Source organism: Papaver somniferum, chromosome 3, assembly GCF_003573695.1.
Source record: "Papaver somniferum cultivar HN1 chromosome 3, ASM357369v1, whole genome shotgun sequence".
In the NCBI taxonomy this organism is placed as follows: domain Eukaryota; kingdom Viridiplantae; phylum Streptophyta; class Magnoliopsida; order Ranunculales; family Papaveraceae; genus Papaver; species Papaver somniferum.
In genome coordinates this window covers 153190414-153215765 of record NC_039360.1, presented here as the reverse complement: position 1 = coordinate 153215765, position 25352 = coordinate 153190414, and the positions used below count along the sequence as shown (strand labels likewise).

The 25352-nt window shown below is 35.6% G+C and overlaps 3 protein-coding genes and 1 long non-coding RNA gene across 12 annotated transcripts; 2 read left to right on the top strand and 2 right to left on the bottom strand.

Annotated features, from left to right (window-relative positions):
- The first annotated feature begins 13110 nt into the window (after positions 1-13110).
- LOC113357704 (ubiquitin-conjugating enzyme 15-like) lies at positions 13111-15593 on the top strand. Its single transcript, XM_026601148.1, has 6 exons — positions 13111-13186; positions 13333-13439; positions 13585-13687; positions 13790-13853; positions 14923-15011; positions 15115-15593. The coding sequence occupies exons 1-6, from the start codon at positions 13157-13159 to the stop codon at positions 15208-15210; spliced, it is 489 nt and encodes a 162-aa protein (XP_026456933.1). The 5' UTR covers positions 13111-13156; the 3' UTR covers positions 15211-15593.
- Positions 15594-16353: 760 nt separating this feature from the next.
- LOC113357703 (folate transporter 1, chloroplastic-like) lies at positions 16354-20892 on the bottom strand. 6 transcript variants are annotated; one of them, XM_026601142.1, is made up of 10 exons: positions 20712-20892; positions 19132-19286; positions 18890-19043; positions 18698-18791; positions 18518-18611; positions 18247-18338; positions 17944-18051; positions 17432-17503; positions 16790-16857; positions 16354-16694 (listed from the first exon to the last, which is right to left on the bottom strand). In XM_026601142.1, the coding sequence occupies exons 2-10, from the start codon at positions 19253-19255 to the stop codon at positions 16562-16564; spliced, it is 939 nt and encodes a 312-aa protein (XP_026456927.1). In that variant the 5' UTR covers positions 19256-19286; positions 20712-20892; the 3' UTR covers positions 16354-16561. The 6 variants fall into 6 exon arrangements, with proteins under 6 accessions (XP_026456927.1, XP_026456928.1, XP_026456929.1 ...); XM_026601143.1 differs by having other exon boundaries at positions 17944-18054; positions 18265-18338; XM_026601144.1 differs by having other exon boundaries at positions 18265-18338; positions 20712-20891.
- Positions 19395-20090, top strand: LOC113360125. Its single transcript, XM_026603668.1, has one exon. The coding sequence runs from the start codon at positions 19395-19397 to the stop codon at positions 20088-20090; it is 696 nt and encodes a 231-aa protein (XP_026459453.1).
- A 459-nt stretch (positions 20893-21351) lies between the features above and the next one.
- On the bottom strand, positions 21352-24692 carry LOC113357702. 4 transcript variants are annotated; one of them, XR_003363846.1, is made up of 7 exons: positions 24380-24692; positions 23953-24101; positions 23646-23717; positions 22850-22957; positions 22180-22197; positions 21871-21979; positions 21352-21743 (listed from the first exon to the last, which is right to left on the bottom strand). It is a non-coding gene; the product is annotated as an uncharacterized LOC113357702 (long non-coding RNA). The 4 variants fall into 4 exon arrangements; XR_003363847.1 differs by lacking the exon at positions 21871-21979; XR_003363845.1 differs by lacking the exon at positions 22180-22197.
- Between the last annotated feature and the right edge of the window lie 660 nt (positions 24693-25352).

Below are 25352 nucleotides of genomic sequence, written 5' to 3'. Positions count from 1 at the left end.
ACATCATGAATACATGATTTGACAGGTACATAACTTTTCTCAGAACAATTCTTATTCTCAAAGGAATTAAGCTTTACTAAGAATTTAAAAATGCTTTCAAACGCTCTAAATAGATCTTTGTCAATTGATCCATTATGATAGTATTCCTCATAAAGATTAAGAGTTAATCTAGTGAGATTCCATATCTTTAAGCGTCGACTGCGTTTTTTGAACATACTCTTCTTAGAAGAGCTTTTAATGTTTCCTTTAGATTATTCCTCATCATCTAAGCTTTCCAATGACTTAGATGAAGCAGGATTATCACAAGAAACCAGAGGTCTAATCATTAATCTTTGAGAAATCTTTACAGAATTCTGGCGTGCGTTACAGATGCCAAGAGTAAGCTTCCTAAAGCAATTTCCCATAGGGACAGTCTTTAGGAAATAATCAAACACAAACTTATTAGGTTTATAGTGTTTGCCTGCTCTGATACCAATTGAAAAAGAGGGGGTCTAACAACCACACCCAATATTTCGCTTAGCAATCTGTATGGACTAACTTTAATATACTTTTAAGAGAATCAGTCAGACTCAATCTTAATAAAAAGTATATCAAGGAGTTATATCTCAATTTCTCGATTCAATACTTACTCAAGCAAATTGAAATCTGCGAGTCTAATAGAATACAAGATAAATCACTTGAACGGTACTAAAGACCAATGTTTAAGTATCAATCAATTTCAATCAACAACCACAGGTTGGATTTACCAATTGATCGATTCAACGCACAACCTGTGATATTTCAATTATATAACAAAATATAATGCAAAAAAGAAATAACACAGACACCGTCAGTTTTGTTAACGAGGAAACCGCAAATGCAGAAAAACCCCGGGACCTAGTCCAGATTGAACACACAGTGTATTAAGACGCTACAGACACTAGCCTACTACAAACTAACTTCAGTCTGGACTGTAGTTGAACCCCAATCAATCTCACACTGTTCCAAGGTACAGTTGTTCTCCTTACGTCTCTGATCACAGCAGGATACTATGTACTTGATTCCCTTAGCTGATCTCACCCACAACTAAGAGTTGTTATGACCCAAAGTCAAAGACTTTAATAAACAAATCTGTATCACACAGAAAAGTCTGCAGAAATAGATAAATCTGTCTCCCACAAAAATACTTACGAGTTTTGTTCCGTCTTTTGATAAATCAAGGTGAACATGAACCAATTGATAACCCGGACTTATATTCCCGAAGAACAGCCTAGAATTATCAATCACCTCACAATAATCTAAATCGTATGATGGCGAAACTAGATATTGTGGAATCACAAAAGATGAGACGAAGACGTTTGTGACTACTTTTTATCTTGCCTATCCGAGGAATTAATCTCAAGCCAATCTTTCGATTGTACTCAAATACGATAGGAAAAACAAGCTCAGATCATGCAACTACAAAGAAAATAGTTGGGTCTGGCTTCACAATCCCAATGAAGTCTTCAAGTCGTTAACCTACAGGGTCTCGGTAGAAACCTAAGGTTAAAGGAGAATCGACTCTAGATTATACAACTAGTATCACACAGGAGGTGTGGGGATTAGGTTTCTCAGTTGCTAGAGTTCTCCTTTATATAGTCTTCAAATCAGGGTTTGCAATCAATGGTACCTTGGTAACAAAGCATTCAATATTCACCGTTAGATGAAAACCTAATTAGATTCAAGCTAATATCTTTCAACCGTTAGATATAATCTTAGATTGTTATACACACATGAAATGTAACTTCATTTAGGTTTGAGTAACCGTACCTAAACGTGTACAAGTCGTTGGTTCAACAGTAGTTAACCATAGGTTAGCCATATTAGCACTTTCATATCAACCTTATTCTTCTTTACCACAACTAGTTCAAATGACTCGAATGAACTAGTTAGAAGTTGTTAATTTCTTAGATCTTATAGAAGTATACAAGACACAATCGAAACAAAAACAGTTTTGATTCACTCGAAACGATTCATGAACATTATAGCCACGGTTTGCAATGATTGCATTCCTTAAAGTATAAATGTCTTAGTTCACGAATTAAACTGTTTTTAGAAAATAACCTACTTAAGTACGCATACTGGTACGCGGACTTAAGTACCCGGAATAAGTTTTTTTCAGTTCACAAACTCCAGCAGAAATTCACGGAATGTGAACTTCCGACAGTACGCGTACTAGTATGCGGACTTTAGTTCCAGTTATCCTGAGCAGCAAAGTACGCATACTTTGGTTCAAGGATATTGGACTTACACAATATGAGTTGTCTCACAATGTTTATATCCAACCATGGTTATGTATTCTAAACTCTCATTTCAATCATTGAAACTTTCTTAGAAAATGTTATATAGTTGTTGTTCACAAACTATTTTTTCGTCAAAGCGATTTTCAAGTGATTGAAACTAATATGAATTTCGGCACTAGTAAAGATGAACTTAGCCAAAGAGAAAGCTTACCAACACATATTTCGAGAAATAGATAAGCGAGATAAACTCAGCTCGAAATAGTACATGTGTATAACCTTAGTCTATATAGCAATACGACTTTTGTCTCAAGATAGGAGATAAAGTAGACTTTTGAGTGATAGAAAAGTTCAAGTCTCCACATACCTTTTTGTCGACTAAGTTCCACCAGTTCCTTGAGTAGTTCTTCGTCTTTGCATGATGAACACCGTGGAGTATTAGATCTCAACTACACTTTTTATCCTAGTCCGAGACTTAGTTATTAGTAGACTAGAAATCAAGACTTATAGTTTTGGGAACTAAACTTGACAAACAAGCTTGTGATAGCAACGCTTGCAAGTTCGACCGAGAAGTGCTCTAACACGATTCTCCTTTGACCTTAGGTTTTTCACGAAACCCTGTGGGTTAACAACTTAAATACGTCATCGGGATTGTGAAGCCATACCCAACTATTTTCTCCGCAGTTGCGTGTTTTGATCTTGCTGTTTTCTATCGTGATTGAGTACTATCTTCTTTAAGATTTGCTCGAGATTTTATCTCCGATATGAAAGATTGAAAAGTAGTCACAAACACCTTCGTCTCATCGTTTGTGATTCCACAATATCTTGTTTCGTTAATTGATTAATATTATTGTGAGGTGATTGATAATACTAGGCTGTTCTTTGGGAATATAAGTCCGGTTTATCAATTGGTTCTTGTTCACCTTGATTTACCAAAAGACGGAACAAAAACTCGTAGGTATTTCAGTGGGATGCAGATTTATCTATTCAATAGACTTTTCTGTGTGATATAGATTTATCAAGTCTTCGACTTTGGGTCGTGGCAACTCTTAGCTGCGGGTGAGATTAGCTAAGGGAATCAAGTGGGAAGAATCCAGCGTGGTTCTTGAGGCGTAAGGAACACAACTATACCTTGATCAATGTGAGATTGATTAGGGCTCAACTACATTCCAGTACGAAGTTCATTGGTAGCAGATGAACTTGGTTAAAGCGAAAGCTTACCAACACATATTTCGAGAAATAGATAAGTGAGTTAAACTCAGCTCGAAATAGCAAACGTGTATAATTGAAGTCTATATAGCAATACGACTTTTCTCTCAAATAGGAGATAAAATAGATAGACTTTTGAGTGATAGATAAGTTCAAGTCTCCACATACCTTTTGTTGATGAAGTTCCACAAGTTACCTTGAGTACTTCTTCGTCTTCATTCGATGAACGTCGTGGAGTCTAAAGCTCAGCTACAGTTACTATCCTAATCCGAGACTTAGCTATAAGTAAACTAGAAATCAAGACTTATAGTTTTGGCAACTAAACTTGACAAACAAGCTTGAGATAACAACGCTTGCGAGTTTGACCGAGCAGTGCTCTAACACAAACAATTTGTAGATTACAGTTATCACTCCTTGTCAAATTACTAGATTAGGATCATACCCTCTTTAAAACTTTAGCTTAAAAACACAACCCATCATGACCTAACAGAACATAACAACATCATAGAAAAAAGTGTTATTCGATTGAATGATCAATCACTCTGAAGTAATTTTCTAAGGTTTCTCTAAGTAAAAACCACTGTGAGTAACAAAACCGATCTCCATATTTAAGTGCATCTAATTTGATGTATTCGGTTGAAAAAATATAGAATTAGTGAAAAATTTGAGTATCACCAAATAAAGTTTGAGAAATGGTGGAAACCCTAAAAACCATACATTAAGAACTGGAAAGAAAAAAAGAAGATGAATGTTTTTTTTTTTACGAATCTTACCTTATCAGTTGGAGTATTTTGATTGATCAGACACTGGAAAAGAGATTCACATGGTTAGGATATCAGAGAAATATTTCAGTTGAAAAATAGAAAACAAACGCAATGTTTCTTTTCATTCAGATTGGGGGCATTGATAACATAGAAGTGTCCAAGAAAACGGATACGTGGGATGATCGTCGCATGACCATTGGATCATTTTATCTGAGATACCACACTGGAACGGGTGGAAAGATCCTAACCACCGGTTAGAAAAATGGATATATCTCAATCGTTGTGTGACACACTAAACACTCTGTTTTGTAAGCATAGATTTATGACATCCCTTGACACATTTGGAAACAAAAAAATCATAGAGTGTTTGGTGGAAGGGTGAATGATACAAAGAAATTAATTCTGCTTATCAAGCATATGCTTGCTTTGTGGTTCTTCAACAAAGATGTATTTAAAGGCGTATCTCTAAGCCAAATTATGTTTTGGTGGGAATAAATTCTATACAATTAGCTTACGTATGAATTCTTCGTAACAAATTTGTTATTAGTATTTTTTCCGAAAGTCAAAAAATTGTATCAATCAAGATAGTTTATGAGAAAAGAGGTCACAACAACTCTAAAAATTTCCAAAACTATTTAAAACAAAAATAAATAACATTGGGAAACTCAATTGAGCTATCAACTCCAGTTCCCGGGTGTGGAAGATTATTCTCAAGGGTAAAGATATTATTCAAGACTAGTCTTCGATGGTGTGTTGGAAATGGTGATGATATCGGTGCTTGGGACGACCAATGGGTGGATCGTGTGCCTTTATATATGTTTGTAGATGGAATCCCTTCTTTCCTTCGTCACATCTCGGGAAGCAGCCTTATTGATAAGGATTGTGGAGGATGGAACTTGAGTATAATGGAACATTTTCTACCTCCGCACATACTAGAGAAAATTAGAGCATTCCAATTTCTTCACTCGCTCCCAAAAAAGATGTTCTGGTTTGGCCGGAAGACAAGTCCGACCACGTAACAGTTAAAGGTGTTTATCACTTTTTGTGCAAAGAAAACTACGGTCCTCCTTCTGACAACCGCCATTGGTCCAAGTTATGGAAAACTCACAGCCCTCACAACATTAAGCATTTTCTTCGGCAATTTGCTCACCGAAAATTGCTTGTTCGAGAAAACCTCATTTGTAGAGGGCTTCAGATTACTCCGGGCTGTTCTTTGTGTCATACCAGTGTTGAGTCTGTTACTCATTTATTTGTTTCTTGTCCTCTAGTACAGCCTTCGTGGGAGGAAGTTGCTACCAGATGGGGTGTTTGTGTACCTGGTTATGCAGTGAGACTTCATTGGCTTATAGAGTTACAGTACTTTATTCCCAACAAGCTAATACTCCAGTGGAATGGCTAACCCCTGGTTCTTACTTACTGTGGAGTATTTGGTGCCATAGGAATGCTATTGTGTTCAGACAGTCTCCTTTTTCTACAGATTCTATCATCACGAATGCGGTTATGAGGGTTTCAAAATTTGTTTGTGCTCAACCTACTAAAGCTCATCAGCCTACTACTACTATATTTTGTTCATGGTCCTGTCCTCCTAGTGGCTTTGTTAAGCTTAATGTTGATGGTGCTTCTAATGGTAATGTACATCTGGGAGCTGGGGGCGTCATACGAGGTGACAAAGGGGAGTTCTGCGCAGCTTTTTCCACCTACATCTACCGGAACCACAATAACACGGCTGAACTATGGGCTGTGTGGCAATGCGTCAAATTAGCTATATCCTTGGGTGTTAAAAAGCTAGTAGTTGAAAGTGATTCTACACACATCACTCAACTGTGCAAACGGGAATGTCCTTGTCCCTTGGTACTTTTGCTAATCTAGTCCAGGAGATACACTTTTTGTTGGTTTTTTTTGATATAATATGCTTTGTGCATAACTATCGTGAACGTAATTCTGCGGCTGATTGTTTTGCCAAGAAAGTTGCTAATGAAGCTTGTACTGTATTGGGTTTCAAACCCACCTCATTTTTTGATAAGTCTGTTGTGGGCATATAGCGTAGCGAGGGCGTTCCCCCGTGATGTAAAGCTCAATTAGTCTTTTAGTGTATTGTATGTTGCCAAAAAAAAAAAAAAAAACAAGCACCCACGCTTAGCCACTTTATCTGCTGCAAAGTTTGCTTCATGATAAGTGTGAACGAACCTAATAGAATCGTACAAACCCCTCGCTTCTGTCCACCTTTTATTTTTTATTTTTTTTTATCTTTTTATATTTGTGAAAAATACTATAACCCCTCTACTATATAGAAGCCCCACAAAATGGATCCTTCACTGTCAACTCTATTCTTTCACATTTTGATATTTCTAGGCCCAATATTTTAGATTTCTGGGCTTCTTAATAAGAATTATATTTATCATAATTTTAATAATACCAAAATTACCCTTTAGTATTTATATGTAATGAAACTAACTTTTAGATTTCATTTTCATTTTCAGATTCTCTTTCTTCCGTCTCTAGTCTGAAGAATTTTAGGGTTTTCAAATCTAAACGAAGAAAATGATTCAGAGAGGAATGATTTTAGCTCTATTGATCTCTGTTGATGAGTACAATCCGATGAACAAAATCAATCATTTATTTTTTAGTTTACAGATTGAATCTCAGATCAAAGCTACAAAGATTTTTCTAGGGTTTTCTTTCTTCTCAATTGATTTATAGATTACTTAATCGATTTAACAGCTCAATCATCCAATCGATTTGATCCAAGTCCTTTAATCTGGATTTTTAAGTTGATTCGAAGACATCTCATGTATTGATAGATTAAATCGATTTGATTCAAATAGGTTTAACAACTGATCATCAATCTACGAATTCGAATCAATCAATTGATTTCAATTTGTTGTTTCGAAGCTACTTCAGGTAAGGTTTCGATTTGATTCAGTATGTTTTCCTCCTTTAGTAGTTCTATTTTCTTATTAGTTTGATTAGGTTTTGTTTTCTGTTTTGGTTGCTCTATTTAGATCGGAGCAAAACAATATGATTTTTTGTTGAATCAACAAGTTTTGATTCTAGGTATTTTTGAGAATCGCTCATATATTCAAGGAATTGCAAATACAGCTCAAGTTTTGAATCTCTCTTGTAATGATGTGGATATTAATATGGATGTTATTATCTCTGAAACCCTAGCACAAGTTCAAGAATCATCAGGTATAACAAGCATTTGATGAGTTTTCTCTTTTTGAGCTCTAAATGCTCAATAAATTGCTTCTGTTGTTTAGTTTATTGATGCTGGATTATTTTATTTTTTGTTGTTATGTAGATGGTTATTGATGAACCAACAGGAAATGCTCATGAATCTCAAAAGAGTTTGATTACTCGATTATTATTAGATTTTCCTGAAAAATTAGAGAATTCTGGTAATTTTAACAAGTAATATTTGTTCCAATAATTTTCTGATTATTGATCTGTATTGAATCATTAAGAAACAACAGTTTCTTTAACATGATAGAAAGTGATTTCGTGTAGGCGGTCCAGCTGATGGAGACATTAGATCGAGATGTTTGAGATTATCAGATGAAAGCACTTCTGAAGCTCATGATGTACAAAGATTGCTTGGACACCACTTACCCCTGGATGGAGCAAAAGCTAGATCAATGATCAAAATGGTATTACAATCTAATTTAGTCCGCTTTTTCACATTCAAATTTAGTCTGTGTTTGTTTGGTTTGAAACTTAAATAATGTATGATGAGTTTCATTCATTACAATTCAGTAATTACATGCCTGTGTAACTCCTAATTACACAACTCAGATGCGTGTGTAAACTCTAGTTACACTATTCAGTTGCATCTGTAACTCATAATTACACATTAAGTTGGATGACACTGTAAAAGAACCCCAATCAACTGTTGATATCAGAGAAAGATATCCCTCAGTAATAGTGAACGATGTTCGTTTTCAATTTTCTTTTGGCACTGGTTCATGTGTGTTTGTTGTATTGATTCATTGTATTTGTTATCAAATGAATCATTTACAGGGAATACAAAATCATGAACATATTGGAGTTTATTAACAAAAGAAAGCTAATTATGCAAGATGAGGATGGGCAGATTCTTCTTATGTGCAAAGGTTCAGACAGGTCTGATACAACTATATGTCCATCTCTCTGTTTGAAATCATATGCGGGCATCATAAAAAATTAATTGGTTCGAATAATATCTAACTCTACATGGTTGCTGCTAGACTTAGCTGATTTAATTGTGAAAGCTAACATAAAATGGATTTGTTAAAAATATTTGTGTAACTGCTAAGTGGATGCCTTCGAATTTTACGGAGTACGCTAGATATACGGATGTGTAACTAATAGTTACACATCCAGTTGACATGTGTAACTTCTAGTTACACATACGAATTGGATGCGTAAAAGTTTAAGTGAACCTTAAATGATGCGTAGCTAAGTTTACTAGTTTGCACATATGTTTGAATGAATCTTCTATAACAGATTCAAACTAAACCCAAATCTTATTTCTCATTTTGTCCAACTTTTACTCGGTTGTCATCGTATTGTTAAACATATCCATGTTATAAAGTGATTCTTCATCTGTTCATTAGATACACTTATAATGCTTGGCTTATCTATGTCTGACTTCATAGTTCTCACGGAGGATATAAACTGCAGTCACCACATAATTTCAAAAAACAAATACTGCCTTGAGTCTGATACAAATAGGAACTGAAGTCCTTTGTTAACATAGGAATCTCTTTCCATTTTTTTATCTGAGGGATAACACACGAACCTATGTGATTGCAGATTTTCAAGGCCGATTTTACTTGCCTTCCTTGGTTCTCCCCAAATGCAAAAAAATTGATCAAGAATATCCTGGATCCAAATCCCTTGACAGTATGTGATATGTCCTTCTGTCTTGACTCTATATTCTGCTTTCTGAGCTGAAGAAGTGCATCCTAATGTAGATGATCTCTTTGAGGGGCACTGTCAATGTGTATGCGGTGATCCATGATTCCTATATTTTACTTGTTGTAACAGAGGATTTCCATTTCCAAGGTCATAGAGAATGAATGGTTTAAGAAAGAATATAAGCCGCCCATCTTTGAAGCATAGGATGTTGCTCTTGTTGATGTAGATGCTCTTTTCAGTGAGACTGGGGTAATGTATCCCCATTCGTCCCTGACATTATTAGATTCAAAGAGAAAACATGTGACAATTTATAGAGACAATGTAAGTAGTTAAAATTTGTTTGTTAAGTATTTCATTTTGTAAAACAGGAATCAGGAAAAACCTTGTTGTCGAGAGGCGAGAAGAAAGGCCAGTTACAATGAATGTCTATGAGCTCATTTCTAGATCACAGGGTCTCAATCTTGGCTATGTATTTGAGAAACAAATGGTAAGCTGATAAAGCATTCTTTCTATTTCTCTGCTTTTTCTTATGTCATTGAGAAATTATGGTCCTTTACTGGAATATCTAACTGCGAGAAAACCTACTGGAATATTTAAATATTTAAAGTGAGTTATGTGCAACACTTTTTTATTTATTTATTGGCCTTCAAGGATCTTTTCTTAATTCTAGGTTCTTGCTTATGGAAAGTGTGTGAAATATGCTGGAGTTCCTGTACAGAACTGCGTGCTTATTGCTGGAGGCCAATCTGGTGATCTGAATCTTAATGCATAGTCATGTCATGTATCGTTCTGCGGAGCAGGTCTGTGATTTCTTATATACATCGACATACATTATATGTTTATTGTACAGTTCATGATTTGATCATATTTGTAGAGTGTTATAACTTGGCAAGATAAATGGACTTATAGCTACTAGTTATATGTGCTAATTATATGTGTAACTTATATATACACATGTTAATTAGATGTGTAGCTACTAGTTACACATGCTAATTATATGTGTAACTTATAGATACACATGCTAATTGGATAGGATATAAAGTCTATGTTATATGCATGATGATCGTTTGCTAGAAAGTGGTGGTGACAGTCGTCATAGGTAATTATTTGATTTCAGTTTATGCTACAGTTAAGATTCGATTTCAGTAAAAGTCATATTTGATTTAAACGAAGGATACTTAGTTGCTATTATACCTATAAATGCTTGTTTAACTATGAAATATCATTAACTAAAGTCATAATTGAAGAACCTGGATTAGCTGAATCATTAGGACTTTCAGTTGTCTTAACGTATGAGAAAAGTATTGGTGAAGCTTCTAATTGGACTGTTTATTTTCCCGTTTACATTTGTGTTTGAAGTCTTTATTGTTTAACCACCTTGTCAAGGATGTGATAGTTCATGCATTGACCTCATCTGTCGACGTTAACTTCGTATTGCAGATAGGAAAATTTGAGCTTCATATCATGGAGGGAGAGTTTGTTGATCCTCAGATTGTAGTTATGCTTGGTGAAAATGGGACAGGGAAGACGACATTTCTTTGCTTACTGGTACACCTTTTTAGATCCCTCTCTTGTTGTTTTTAGTTTATTTTTTTGCTTACTGGTACACCTTTTTAGATCCCTCTCTTGTTGTTTTTAGTTTCAAATTTTATGTCTAGACTGCGCATTTATTCACATTACACAAGTATGATCTAGTTACACATGTTATATGCTTGTGTAACTCCTAATTACACAAGTAGGATGCATGTGTAACTCTGAATTACACTAGACAGATGCATGAGTATCTTCTAATTACACATGCTAAAATGAACAAACCTTGTAACAAAAAAATTACGCATGCCAGTTACACAAGCTTTATGGATGTGTAACTGCTAGTTATACTAGTCACATGCATTTGAAAGTGATTATGCATTGTTTTGTATGTCTTTCTTTTAATCTCATAAAATATGTTTGTTTGTTATTCTTCAGGTTGCAGATAACTTCATAAAAGTTGGTGGCTTATTTGTGGTGGTGGAGGTGCAAGTTTTGGAGGAGGATGAGGAGGAAGTGGTGGTGGCTAGTAGCGGTTGTTGGGCTAGACAGATGCACGTAACTCTCAAATACACAAGATAGATGCATATGTAACTCTCAATTACACTAGACAGATGCGTGTGTAACTTCTAGTTACACATGCTAAGAAATTATTATGAATGACTATTAAAGTAATACATGTATTTTTTGTATGTGTTTTTTATGTCTATTTTTTATATGTAACTTTGCATTACACATGTCATAACGATGTGTAACTTCTGGATACACATGGCATATGCATGTGTAACTTCTGTTTACACATTCACGCGATATTTTAATAATTTTGCGCCTAGACTTAATAATTTTGGGCTTCAATTTAAATTTTATTTAATTTGGGGCTTGACAATATATGCAAGGGTATCAGTATGAGTGTCTTTTAATAATTCGGGACCTAAATTTAAACTTCTTTTAATTAAGGGCCTCATATTATGGGTTATCCATGGGTTGGGCCTTAGCCTAAGTTTCCCATTATATTTTGATAGGCTAAACCCGGACCCAAACCCCTACCCAAATCCAACCAGTTGGACTAGTCCCACTACTAGAGCCAACCCCGCCAAACCCCTCCGTCCATCTTTGTTACTAGTAGTATAATCTTAGCAAATGCGGTGGAAATAAAATTTCCGGTAAAAAATAATTTATGGTGGGTTTGTTTGTAAAATTTACCGTTTTCAGGAATTTATAATATCATGGGATTACAAATTCTGGGATTCATGTAAATTTCTTGTGTATTTGGTAACTCAATTAAAATTCATAGGATTTATAGAGTTTTCTTGTATTAAAGTCTTTCTACCGTTTGACATCACCCTCAAATCTTAAAATTGCATATATATGGGATTCAGAGTTAAAAAACAGTGGGTCAATAAATCCCTTGATAAGTTTCCCAACAAATCTTAAGGGCGAGGGATCGGACTCCATATGGAGGATTTGTTGGAAAACTGAATCCCGTAGAAAACGTGATTCCAAGGATTCGGGCAACCAAACATACAAAGGGAAACGTAATTCTACCAAATCCCCTGAATCCATAAATTTCACCTTTAAAATTCTACAACCAGACACAGCATCGGTGTTTTTGACTTTTCGGAGTAAATTCCCAGGAGGAGGACGGTCTTACAGCTTCCGTTAATACAACGCTCTCAATCTTTTTGTTTTCTCTCTTAATCTCTCCTTTCTAGGGCTGCACAACGGGTAGGGTGGGTAGGATATGGCCTATACCCGCCACCCTACCCGTTTACTGGCGGTTAAGAAAAAATTTACCCGCCACCCTACCCGCCATTAAACGGGTAAGATCCTACCCAACCCATTCTCTGACGGGTCGGGTAGGGTAGGGTGGCGGGTATAACCGTTTTTTTTTAATTGTCCATAGAAACATGAAAACTCGCCATTTTTCTCAAAATACCGAAAAACATCTGTGTAAAACAATAATATATATATGTAAGTACATAATCTGCTAGTAAATCAATCGAATAGTTCGCAGATTCTTATCATCTTGTGTTATATAGTTTTACCTGAAGAGACATTGCGTCCACTTAGCCTTAAAAGCCTAAATGCCATGACAGTATCATCCAGATCAGGAACTTCCGAGTTGCGTGCCCAACCAATGCCATTTTCAGTCCAATAACTGTCATGATGATCCAATGAAACTTTTGATTAATATTACGTGCTACCGAAACCGGCTTAATTAATCTCATACAGTCTATTATTCAAACTAACTAGGATAAATAGGCGGGTAGGATAATTTCGAGTGTTACCCGTCACCCTACCCATCTAACGGCGGTTAAGAAAATCTTTATCCGTTATCCTACCCGCCAAATAGTGGGTAGGATAGGATACGGTTAAAACACTGGTGGGTAGGGTAGGATTGGCGGATATGGGTAGGGTATGTGCACCCCTACTCCTTTCTATTTCTTTGTCAACTTTCTTCTCTCTCTTTCTTTCTAGTCTCTTCTTTGTCGAGGAAGTATGACCAGTTCTTCCGCTCCTTCTCGCAAGGTTTATCATCATCATCATCATCATCATCATCATCATCATGCCCTAATTATCTAGTTTTTGTTCCTCTAGATCTCTTTTTCTTGATTTTTTGTTTTCATCCAAATCTAATATGTTTTTTTTTCTCAAACTATGTGCGTGAGTAATAGGCTGCTTTGAGTAAGATCGCTTCCAGTAGGCTTCAAAAAGAATTGGCAGAATGGCAACTTAATCCTCCATTTGGGTTCACACATAATGTCTCTGATAATCTTCAAAGGTTGAATAATTAACAACAACATAGGGTTCATCTCTAATTTTGATTTTCTAGGCTTCTCTTTTTCTTTATTATTATTATTATTATTGTTTTTGTTTTTTTTTGTAGTACAATTTTATCATTAATGTTTTTCTTTTTCATGAAATAGGTGGGTTATTGAAGTGAATGGAGCTGAAGGAACTTTATATACTGATGAAGTATACCAACTTCAAGTTGATTTTCCTGAGCATTACCCTATGGAAGCTCCACAGGTGAACAAAAAAACAACTTCAATAATTGATTTTGTGTTTATGTTTTCTAGGTTTTTTTTTTACTTGATTGATGGTTTTCGTATTCTTCTTTGGATTGGACAGGTTATTTTCTTAAATCCAGCTCCCCTACATCCACATATTTACAGCAATGGCCACATATGTTTAGGTAAAGTTTTCCTATTTACTTTCCATCTTAATTGTTTTGATTGCAATGTCAATGATTGAGGACTCCTCCCGAGCGAAAAATTATTCAAGGGAAATGTTAGACAATGGGGTTAGCTTTTTGTTTGCAAGCTTAGTAGCTGGACGACAAGGTTTAAAAATCTATGAGTTTATAGTTAATGGATATTCTTATTTTTCATCCTCTCTTTTGGTTTCTGCATCTGTCTTTATACATGAATATTCTAATAATATTGGACCTTCAATGTTGTAAAAGTAGAAAATTTTGCTATGAATTCACTCACTGAATAAAACTATTAAGTAACGACAACTGTATTTGCGGTAGAGGTTAGTCCTTATTTGCATCTTCCTGCCCGAATCATGGCGTCATTGGCGTGTTTTTGTTCTAATTACTATTTGATAAAATTTTCGTTGAATTATTTTCTTCTGGTGTTAAAACCCTTGTTTGAAAACTGATTTGAGTACTTGTCATCCAAGCTTCTTCAGAGGTATTGCTGATTTTATATTTATGTGCGACAGAGACATCATTCCAAATTTTGCACTACATGACGAAGGATGAAAACAATACAGTAATACTCCCTTACCCTCATACAGCAAGGATTAAAAGAAACACTAAATTTATGAGATAGCAAAGTGGAAAGAAAATCAAACATTTCTTTCCATGGGCATGCAAGAATTTTATTGAAGTAGGGAGGCCTTGTTAACTTTTCCTGAAGGTCTATAGTAAGAATCAAATATTATACTTAATTTGGCATAAAAACTTAGAGATGGGTTAACGTAGTTGTAGTCTGTGAGATTACAAAAACTGTGTTGCTCAAATGTTATTCACTATTTCACTTCTTCTCATGAGTATTAACAGTATATAGATCACCTTATTGTTGAAACAGGCAAGTATGAGCCAGTACTTGTGAGAACCAGTCTAAACATAAATTGACAAGGAATTCACAAGATTCTTGCAAAAGAAGGACAAAGCAAGAGATATCTTAATTTCTTGGAAGTGAAGTTGAACTGATATGCTTTTAAACTGACACTTCAAACTCTTTTTCTCTATGTAGATATCTTGTATGATTCATGGTCCCCTGCCATGACTGTTAGTTCCATCTGTATAAGTATTCTCTCTATGCTCTCAAGCTCACCTGCAAAGGTATAACGCTAATGATAGTAGATTTCTGAAAGCTTATGATCTTACTTTCTTTCTCTTTTTATTCCGTCTCTTACTGGTTTGCTTGGATTTCGAATTTGTGCAGCAACGACCTGCAGATAATGACCGCTACGTGAAGAACTGCAAGAATGGTAGATCTCCAAAGGAGACAAGGTGGTGGTTTCATGATGATAAAGTGTAAAACGTAGAACAGGTTGAGTCGGTCGAAGAAGGTGGATATACTGCCTGCTTCTTAAATGAAAAATGAAAACAAAAAATATATAAGTAAAGAGGGATTATAGAACACCACCAACCATCTCAGAGCCCGATTGCACAGTTGGGTTCTAGAGCAGAAGTTCTATGAAAACTGTTACAGATTTGAATTGCATCTGGCATTTGTAAAGGAGAGTTTTTGTTTGTGTCAATTATGTGCTGGTGTGAACAAATGGCATGGGTGGTGTTCAGGGTTGTTTAAGAGTTTGTCAAGATATTTGAGCACCTTAGTTTGAGCTTTTTTCTATTTGATTCTCTGTGAATGTTTCCTTTTCTAGTTGATGTAATTAATCCATCCCATCCCTTCCCTTCTTCTTTTAATTTTTACCAGTAGTAACAAAAGTATTACGTAACGAGAAAGAAAAAAAAGAAGACAATGGATGAACTTTGTACAAGCCTCTAGAGTATGTTTAGTCTAATCCAACAATGGAGGAATTTTGTACAATCTTATGGGAACCAGGGAGAGCAGAGAAGGCCTTCACCAGATATGATAGTATAACAGTGATTAAAAAAAAGTTCCTCCCTACTTGGCAGTCCTCGTTCTCATAGCTCCTCCGGGAATAGAGATCGTTGATTTTCTTCGGGTACCCCATAATCTTTGCTACTATGGATTACCGAGGAAGAGAGGTTTATGCGGACAATTTTGATATGTCAGGATACTGTTTCTTCAATTACTATCAGGCAACGGACTTGGTTGCACTGGGTTATAATGCTATGAAAGTTTAGGAAATGGGAAGTTCTTGAACCATGGAAGGAACCCAAAATTACAGTACTCGAGTATAGCTTATATAGGTGGACTGGTGACGAGGACATAGGATTTGAATCTTTTCGCACAAAAGATTATATAGCTCGTACCAAACATTGAAGTCATCATCGATTCATCGTTAATGGCAGTCACCATTTTATCCAACAAGAGTGCCCAAGAAGTCGCCCAGCGGAATTCTGCCATTCCTCTGCAAACACTCTGTTGCATAGAAGTATTTGGTGGTGTTGTTGCATAGTATGTTGGCATGAACATCAGTTGTCACTTTGTCAGCTTTAATTTTGTGCTCAAGGAAAGAAGAGAATATAGTAATACATGGCTGAGTCTGTATCAAAATTTCATTTTGCAAATGCGGTTTCGGCAGTTACAAGGTACTACATCACTAGCAGAAAGCCAGTGAATAAACCATATACATTTTATTCTTTCTTTCCCTATAAACTGTTTCCTTTCATTGTTAAAAGGAATTGTATACATGCTGCTAAAAATATTTTGGCAAACCAATGAAGCAGAAAACACCTCAATCTTTCCTTCTTGCACGCTTAAAGATGTTGAGGACGTTCTCGTACACAACAAATGTTATTGAAGCGGCAGGGACATTTTTTAGAAGATTTGACGTGATGCCTTTGTAATAACCAGGAAACCCCTCAAACCTGGAAAAGCAAGAAAGCAGAACCTGAGACAACCAATCTGAAAGATGGAGCAGTCCTTAGGGGCAATGGCCCTTCTAAGGCGTCAAAAATCTTACCGCACAGTATCCTTTACAACGTGCCAGCTGCTCATGTATTTTGGGGTTCCATCGTTACCAGGTCGTTGCTGCACAGGACAAGTGACACAGCTATAATAATTGCAAGAACAAAAGGACATTAAATGAGGATAGATGTCTCCAGAGCAAAGGACTTTTAGACTAATGCCATGGTCATGGTTTCCCAAATTCTTTCAAGGCGGACCAATAATGCCACATGTTTTTTTTAAGCCTCTAAGAGGGATACTAGTTTTTCGGTTACAGTTTTCTTTAAAAAATGGCTTGAGGGAGTATTTTTTAGAAAAGGCAAAATATCCTTTCTTTTTGGGGACTTTGATCAAGTTAACCTCATGAATGAAGGGTTTATATGTCTAGGATCGGTAAATCATTTACTCCTTCCTAGTCATTTTGAAGAAGACATTATTGATTTAGACCTTGGTGATGGTTTTAGCTTTTCCTGGATTCCACAAAGTGATCATTCATAACAATCAATACAAATCATCAAAACTGTGAAAGGAACAAACTTGCCTACCTGTATTCGTGCTCTAATAACCTAAAATAACAGATAAACTACAGTCGGCTACATAAAGATGACAAAAGCAAAAGACACAAGTATATATTGAGAAATGAGAAAAGACCGCCTGCCTGGTAAGGATACGTCAGAAGCATAGCAGATACTTTAGAAGATGCCCCTAGCATTACGTAATCAATTGAATTCTACATAACAAATAATGGACTTCAATATTATTATCCTTAATCAGATGAACTTCAAGAGGAACCATAGTGAATTTTTACGGAATATCAGAATCCAAATTCACAAAACATCATATAAAAGCCAGTTGCACCAATTACGGGGTTAGAAATTGGATGGTCGTTCTTTCTATTTGTTCGCAGTTGCTCAAAAGGATTTAGTTTGCAGTTTTCCTCAGTAAGGCACTAAAAAGATATTTTCTACTTCTGCAAATGGATGTTTTTTCTTTCAAATTCTTGTGCTGTTAAACTTCCAACATAATCTATGACTACATAGATATAAACACATAACTAGGCAAAGCCGTTAATAGACATAAAATAAAATCAAAACTGAATTATCTGATCAGGATCATTTAACAGTAATAGCAGAGGGTAGCAGCAGCAAATATTATTTCGAGAAGATTTACCAATAATTTATCATCAGGGATGTTGGTTTTGCCTTCTTTACCCTTAAAGCCAAGAAGAAGTTTACGGAGCTCCTCATAAACAGTGAACTGAATAGCACCATGAGAAACCTGCTGAAGCAATCACACACCAAGATAGGTAATTTTGCTAATAAGTCTACTCGTGTTATTGCAAATTGTGAACAGAAAATGGAGAACTTGAAACCAAGTTGCAAATTTTAAACGCCGCAGGGGAATATAATATAACAAACGCCAAATTTCATGAAATGATCGTATCAACTAAAATTCATCATAAAGAACAATTACATAATAATAGTAGCTTACAAGCAAGAGCCCTGGTCCCATCCCTTTATATAGGGCAGACACTCCTTCCTCTCTCAATATGGTTCTTAAGGCATCTGATATCACAAAACATGTCCAAAAAAAATTGATAAATTTCTGGATTGACTCTTTAATGTCACAAAAACCAGATAGAATAAAACATGCTCCAACACTGAAAGATAAATAGATAACTGAAGATCAGAACAGATGCTACACACCCACTTAACAACTTTAACAAACAAGAATAAGAACGAACCATAAAACCCGGAATAAGGCCTAGTTTGATGAAGCGGTGTTTGAAGTTGTAATCTTGTTTTAACAAGCCAAATTGGATTCGTGCACAAACATACCTAAAGTTAAAAAGATGACATTATTCAGGAGGGCGACCATATATGTTCTTGAACTAATGAAATTGATTATAAGGAGGAACCTTTACCAAACCACCAGCTTCAGCTGCAGAAACAAGATGATACCCGGCACTCAGTTTTTCACTTCCACCTTTAGAGTACCGTTGTTTAGCTCTATTGTAGCTACAGAATAGAAAAAGATCAACTAAACAAACACTCCAAAACGAAGAAAGAAGAAAAAAAAAGAACGAAAGAAAACCCAAGTTTAAGTATAAACTTACAAGAAGAAATACAAACCCCAAGAAACTGTTGACCCAAGAACTGCTGGATGAAAACCTGCATAAAGCCCCTTCAAGCCCTCGGTTCGACCAATAGTGAGAAGAGCATTTACAGTGTTCTTATAGAGTGGAATATGGGTAACTCTTCCATCATTTACTGATAAACAAAAAATATCAATTGATTAATCAAAATGAAAGCAAATATTGTATTAAAGGACTGTTTTAGAGGGTGATGTAGAGAATACCTTGAAACCTAGTACGAACAACATCAAGGGGATGAAGAGATGCAACAGTAGTGAATCCAGCAACGGCTCCAGAAGCTGCTTCTTCCCATTGCCAATGCCCTAGATTTTTACTCATCCCAGACATTGTTTCACTTTCCCCTCTATCTTTTGTTCTTCTACAGAGAGGGAGATCGAGAAAACGGAATTACTGGAAAAGTCTATATATTGAAGTTACTAGATGACCACTCTCATGGTGGGTAACCGACGAAGAAACAAATGCTCATATGCAGAAAAACATTCAACTTGCAGGAATAGTACTCTGGCATATTTGGAAGACAAGGTGCCAGCTAGTATTTGATAATATTCGCATTCCTGTTGTAACTCTGTCCCTGCAGGAGAAGAAATTTATCTCTGACTGGGACAACAGTCTATCCTCAATGTCTATTAATGGGCGGAATGTACAGGGCAGGACAGACAGGAACGTTAGCTGGACTGTTCCTATGTACCCTTTTATGAAAATTAATTTTGATGCAAGCTTCAAAAAGGATTGTAATAAATGTGGTCTTGGTCTAATAATGAGGTCTTTTGCAGGTGAATGTGGAGGTGCAGCAAGCATTCCCTTAACAGCTTTTGATGAAGAGCAGGCTGAAGCTCTAGGTGCTTTGCAGGAAGTCATATGGGCAAAAGGAAATAATATTGATCACCTACATCTGGAGGGTGACAACTCAAATGTGATAGCAGCGTTGAATGGTGCTTCTACGGCTGTGAAGTGGACTACGAGCTCAGTTATTGAGGATATTTTAGTTCTTCTTTCTTCTTTTAACTCTTGGAAATGTAGCTATGTTCCAAGGGAAGCAAATAAAACGGCTCATCTATTAGCCAAGGAAGCTTACAATGCTTCAAATAATTTAGTATTATCAGCTGATTCTGATTTTCCTATGTGGTTAAAATCCTCTCTAGAGGAAGACAGTGTTTCCTAATTTTTATAATTCAATGAATCTCTTTTCCTAATAAAAAAAAAGACGAAGAAACAAATGCAAGAACTCTTATGTGCATCAAAAGCAAACAAAAACTAAGTCTACTAACAGTAAAAGTAACAACACAAACACCAACTCCATTTGCTCTTGCATAACTCGCACTAGCATAACAAACATCAAGTTCGTTGCAAACTGAATCTTTTGTTGTTTTATTATACTATTCCTCTTCACAATCAACATCAAGTCCCCATCACAGTTGTAACCAAGTTCAAATCATTTCAAGATCCAAGTCTTAGGGCTAAATGTCCAAATCCAACACCAAGCAGAAGCTAAGCTTGAACTGTGAATCTTGACAAACTGTTTTAAGTCTACAAGCAAATCATCAAACAGGATAGCTACATAATTCTTCATTAGCGAGAAATGAGATACGGAAAGTAAATATGCTTTCTTCGAAATTCCAAAACATGGAAAAGTACTAAAAAATATATAATCTATTCGTAACATACACAAAATCATTAACACACCCACATCTCAAAATCAAATCAGATCATACCTTTACCAGAAATTAGGGTTACAAATTGAATATCATTCAATCAGAGTAGAAATCAAAAAACACCATCATACCTTGTAAATTAGATCATCATCAACTTCTATTTCCGACCAATGATGTGTCGCTGAAGAACTTGGTAGGACTGAAACTTGTAATTCAAATTTCTAACAGAAAGTCTTTTTGTGGTTTGAACTTTTCAATTTTTATGCGAAAATTTCATTCGGGGCGGAAATAACGGCTGGGCCTTTGGGTGAATTATTGGATGTGTGCAAGTGCATGTGTTTCTTTTCCTTTTTCATTTTTTTTTAAGTACTAGTATCTTGCCCGTGCGTTGCACGGGGATAAATTAATGAGCTAGATAATTTTCTCTACATTATTATTTTGTGCTGAAAATGTAGAGATGGGTCTACCATATTGTGTCAAAATGTAGCATCTACTACTTCCATAGATTTTGCTGAGTATTAGCAGCTCGTATAGCTGTAGCTGCAACTTAAATGACTGGGGCGAAAAATTTGGTCCCAGCTATATTAGATAAAAATGTAGAGATCAGAGTATTAGCACATCAAATAGAACCCCATATAGACAAAAGGCCAAATCTTTTGCCAATCTTCAGTTTTTGAAGTTGACAACTGACATAGTTTACAGGAAGACACATTCCATGTTAATGTGAATCAAAAAAAAAAAATTCAGTGGGAGTCAGTTTTACCAATGTGATGATCGTAAGTTTTTGATTCTCCTTTCTCTGTAAATTGTTACTCTATTTTCCCCCCTTTTCAATATAATCTTCTCTTTCAAAAATACAAAGGTATTGGCATCAAGAATGCTACATAACTCATTAAGCTCTTTCAATTAAGTGTTGCAATTCAAAGTAACTGAATTCAACATTTTGTGACTACATGGATATTTTCGTGACCTTCTATATCAATGTTTGCACAGTTGCTTCTTAGTATATGAGCTTGGCAGCAAAGTGTATACAGATTCTATAGTACACACTGCAAAGGGCATCCCTGTTGTTGATGTCTTTCCTACCCACATCCTCCATCTTTGATGTTGTTTGTAGCATGATGTCCCCAGTATCACCATAACCACCTCGACCACCACCGCCGCTGAAAAAACCAAAAAAAAAAAGAAACACTCAGTTTTTCCAATTCAGTTTGTGACTTCTCAAAAGAACATGAGCGAAGAACTCTTAAATATTTTTGTCTGGATATGTTTTTACTTTGTAATTTTCACCTGATATAAATAATGAAGAAAGATGCATTGTGAAGTCCTGGTGCCACTGCTCTAGATGTATTAAATTTTTTAATTTGTTACCATAAATCAAGCGTGCCATTTTTTAGTCCTACAATTTGATCGCAAGAATGGATAATATGTCATATTCAAGAAAACAAAATATTCTTACTTTCAAGTTGTGGATCTGGGATGTAACTTGCAACAACATAGTCAAGTATCGTAACCACTTGGCTATGTAGTGAACAGTTAACATGTATATGATCATCTAGTTGGTAGTAATACAGAAATGATTGAAAAAGATATATTTACCTGACATAAGGCTTATCCCTGCAATAAAAATAAAATAAAATAAAATAAAGATCACTCAGCTCATAAGCAGCCAAATTTGGAGCACCAGCTTCATAGTTATTATTTTCACCAACACTGCCATCACTATGAGTACGAATGATGACCGTGATTAATGGCTCAAGATGGACACCGACTTTTTGGTTGCCCTGACCTCCTTGCTTGCAAGGTTCGACAACCTATATGTATGTTTTCTGTATGCATGTATCGCCACTAACGGATATATTCAAAGGAAGACGACAACTTAAAGATGCTATGTATCCTCTAAAAGTCGAGTATGCCGCGTCTCTCCTAGAAGAGAGACGGGAAGCCGTTTGCAGTTTGAGTTACTAAAGGGTGAACCTAAATTTAATAGTAAAATCAATATTGGTTTTGAATCTACCAACGGATGACAGCAATGAGGAGGAATTTTTTTACTATCAAAGGATGTTCAAATTAAAGATGGTAAATATATATTCACGGATGGGAAGGTTAGTACTTAGTAGTGAGACGGGAAAAGCGATCAGCTGAAAATTCAGCTGGCTCCGCACTTATCCACAATATATAATATGCAGCTGGTAATCCCACATATACGGGCAATATATATCAGAAAACTAATTAACGGAAGACTAAATCAGAAAATTTATGAACTTACCATAAAAGATAATTAGTATCTGACCAAAAAACTTCTACAAGCCCTCCACCATGATAATCTATTTGATTAACAAAGTGTTTTATCATGACCAACAACCAACATTAATTTCTGCAACACACATACACAAACGAACAAAAGTAGACCTGATTAATTAAATTGTATAGAGGCAGTAGTATACTTGGGAAAGGAAAAGAGGCAGTAATCACACAAAAATTAGGATTCTGCATATTAGATAAAAAGTAAGGTGTTATGAGGAAGATTTGAATTTTGTATATTGAGAAAAAGATTAAGGCTTATGAGAAGTAGAATATGAATTCAAGTAAGTGTTTCGTCACATTAGCTAACCCATAGAACTCCTCCTCTTCCTCCTCTTGTCCGTTCCTGCTTCACTTCTTCGAAGTAAAGTACCCTCCGGTTCATAAGCTTTATATACAGTTAACTTTCTTTAGATTTTTAGGCCTCATAGAATATATTATAAGACCTTTCTGTAAAATCATTATCTACAAATGATGCTAACCTATAAAAGTCAATAAGCAAGGGTTTGTCCCAAAATGATCCGCGAACACCCCCACAGGACCCACACTCTTTGTGGTGTACCTCCTATTTGATGGAAAATAGCACTGAAAATTTGTAATCATTTCTCCAAACAACCATGAGATTGTTGTGATTGGTTATATGACCTAAATAAGAAGTATGATTAAGCGGCAATTGTTCTCACATAACCACGTAATACTGTTCTTAAATAAGCCCATACATTTTCTCATATAACCACGTAATACACAACCAAGTTTAATACCTGGGAAATTGAGATACGATCTTGATGCGACAACTCCATTTTCGGGATGGATTTTCTTTCACTACATTGCTCCTGAATACAAACAGATCAGACTAAGTAAGCCCATACATTTTCTTATTGAGAAACTACTGGAGTAGCACTTATCTGTATAGACCAAATATCAAAATAATGGAGATAAATTCCTAACACTTACGCAATGCAGTGTTTGGATGTTATTTCTTTTTGAACTTCAAAATAAAAATACGCAATAAACCAGTTACACCTATTTTAGTTCATTATAGGATGCAATCAAGAAAATCATTAATACCTGAATTATATATTGAGAAAATTTTGGGAATTCATTCAGGGGGACCACTGAAGTGGATACTAACCAATTCTACCAGGTAGAAAAACAGCACAACCTCATGTGCATCAACAGATCTAGCCCTTTATTTGAATGTCCTCTTCAGAAGATTGCTGCAAGAAGAATTATAGAATAAAACATCAACAATAGACTTCAGAATACATAATGAATCAGAGTAACAACCAAAGTTTACTAAAAAGGAACTTGTTAGAACTGAACATTACAACAAATCTAAAATATAACTAAATAAAGATTATGATCCCATAAGATAAACCATTGAACAAAACCATCAATTGGGTAGTAAAAACTCGAATGGGTTGTAAAAACTCGAATTAAGAAATGCAAAAAGTTTATCCAGCATAAAACCTAGGATTTCTCAGATTGATTCTACCTTGGACTTTATTGATCTTCGATCTCAAATAATGAGTCCTCAACAATCACGAATAGCTACATCATAATCTCCATTCTCCGCTATCAGCAGTAACACCTTCATTAAACAATTAAAATTGTCAGTACCTTCATCAATCAATCAAAATTTTCTTAATACAGAGCCAAGAAAAAAGAATCTAAAACGCATATAAACTAAATGGTTCTTCTCAGTATCACTGAATCAGGAGATGATCATCAAAAGAAAATGGTGGTGAAGCATGAGGTGGTGACGGCTGTCGGAGGAAGCGGAAGAGAAGATGGAAAAGTTAGGGTTATGGGAAAAGACGGAGAAAAAAAGCGAAAATAATTTCTTTTTATTATTTTTGGAAGGTACTCATCACCTACCCAGGCGTGAGTGTTCAAAAGGCAGATATTTAATTGAAACCCTTTATTCTTATTGGTCCGGGATCAGGAGCTCTAGAATTCAAGTTTTTGGCCTAACTTTTATTCTGGAGCCAGTATTTCGGCCTCAAATTGTATATACAATGGCCGCTAACAAGGTACCAATCTGCTTCTTTCCACCGGTTTTCCTAAACAAAGTTTTTTCCTTCTTTTTTCTTTCCTCTTCGGACCTAGATTTACTTAGATTTAATCTGAGATATCGAGTAGATATGGGTTTGTGTAATTATTATTTCCTATTTTCAGTACAAAATCACAAAATAATTGTGATTTTAGGTTAAGTAAAACAGAATTGCATTATAGAAATCAGTTGCATATATTCCTTTATTCTCTGTTAGTTTCAATTGATATGGTAAGTTATTGCCATATATCTTTTCTATGCACTCATAGAATGATTTATTATAGTCCGAAGGGCGTTTACATCGATTTCTGCAACCACTTCAAATGGATTGAAGACGATTTAATCGTCATGATGTGGGTCTGCGTTTTCACGAAGATCGATGGTTACAGGCAAGGTTTGAAAAACACTTGTTTTT

Bases quoted from the DNA above. Each gene is read 5' to 3' on its own strand.
- LOC113360125 (XM_026603668.1), top strand. From the start codon at position 19,395: ATGCAGAAAAACATTCAACTTGCAGGAATAGTACTCTGGCATATTTGG.
- LOC113357703 (XM_026601142.1), bottom strand. From the start codon at position 19,255: ATGTCTGGGATGAGTAAAAATCTAGGGCATTGGCAATGGGAAGAAGCA. The intron at 19,044-19,131 runs GTATTCTCTACA...TTTGTTTATCAG, and splicing joins TGTTCGTACTAGGTTTCAAG to TAAATGATGGAAGAGTTACC. The intron at 18,792-18,889 runs GTAAGTTTATAC...TCTATTCTGTAG, and splicing joins TGGGGTTTGTATTTCTTCTT to CTACAATAGAGCTAAACAAC.
- LOC113357704 (XM_026601148.1), top strand. From the start codon at position 13,157: ATGACCAGTTCTTCCGCTCCTTCTCGCAAG. The intron at 13,688-13,789 runs GTGAACAAAAAA...TGGATTGGACAG, and splicing joins ACCCTATGGAAGCTCCACAG to GTTATTTTCTTAAATCCAGC. The intron at 13,854-14,922 runs GTAAAGTTTTCC...TTCTCTATGTAG, and splicing joins CAATGGCCACATATGTTTAG to ATATCTTGTATGATTCATGG.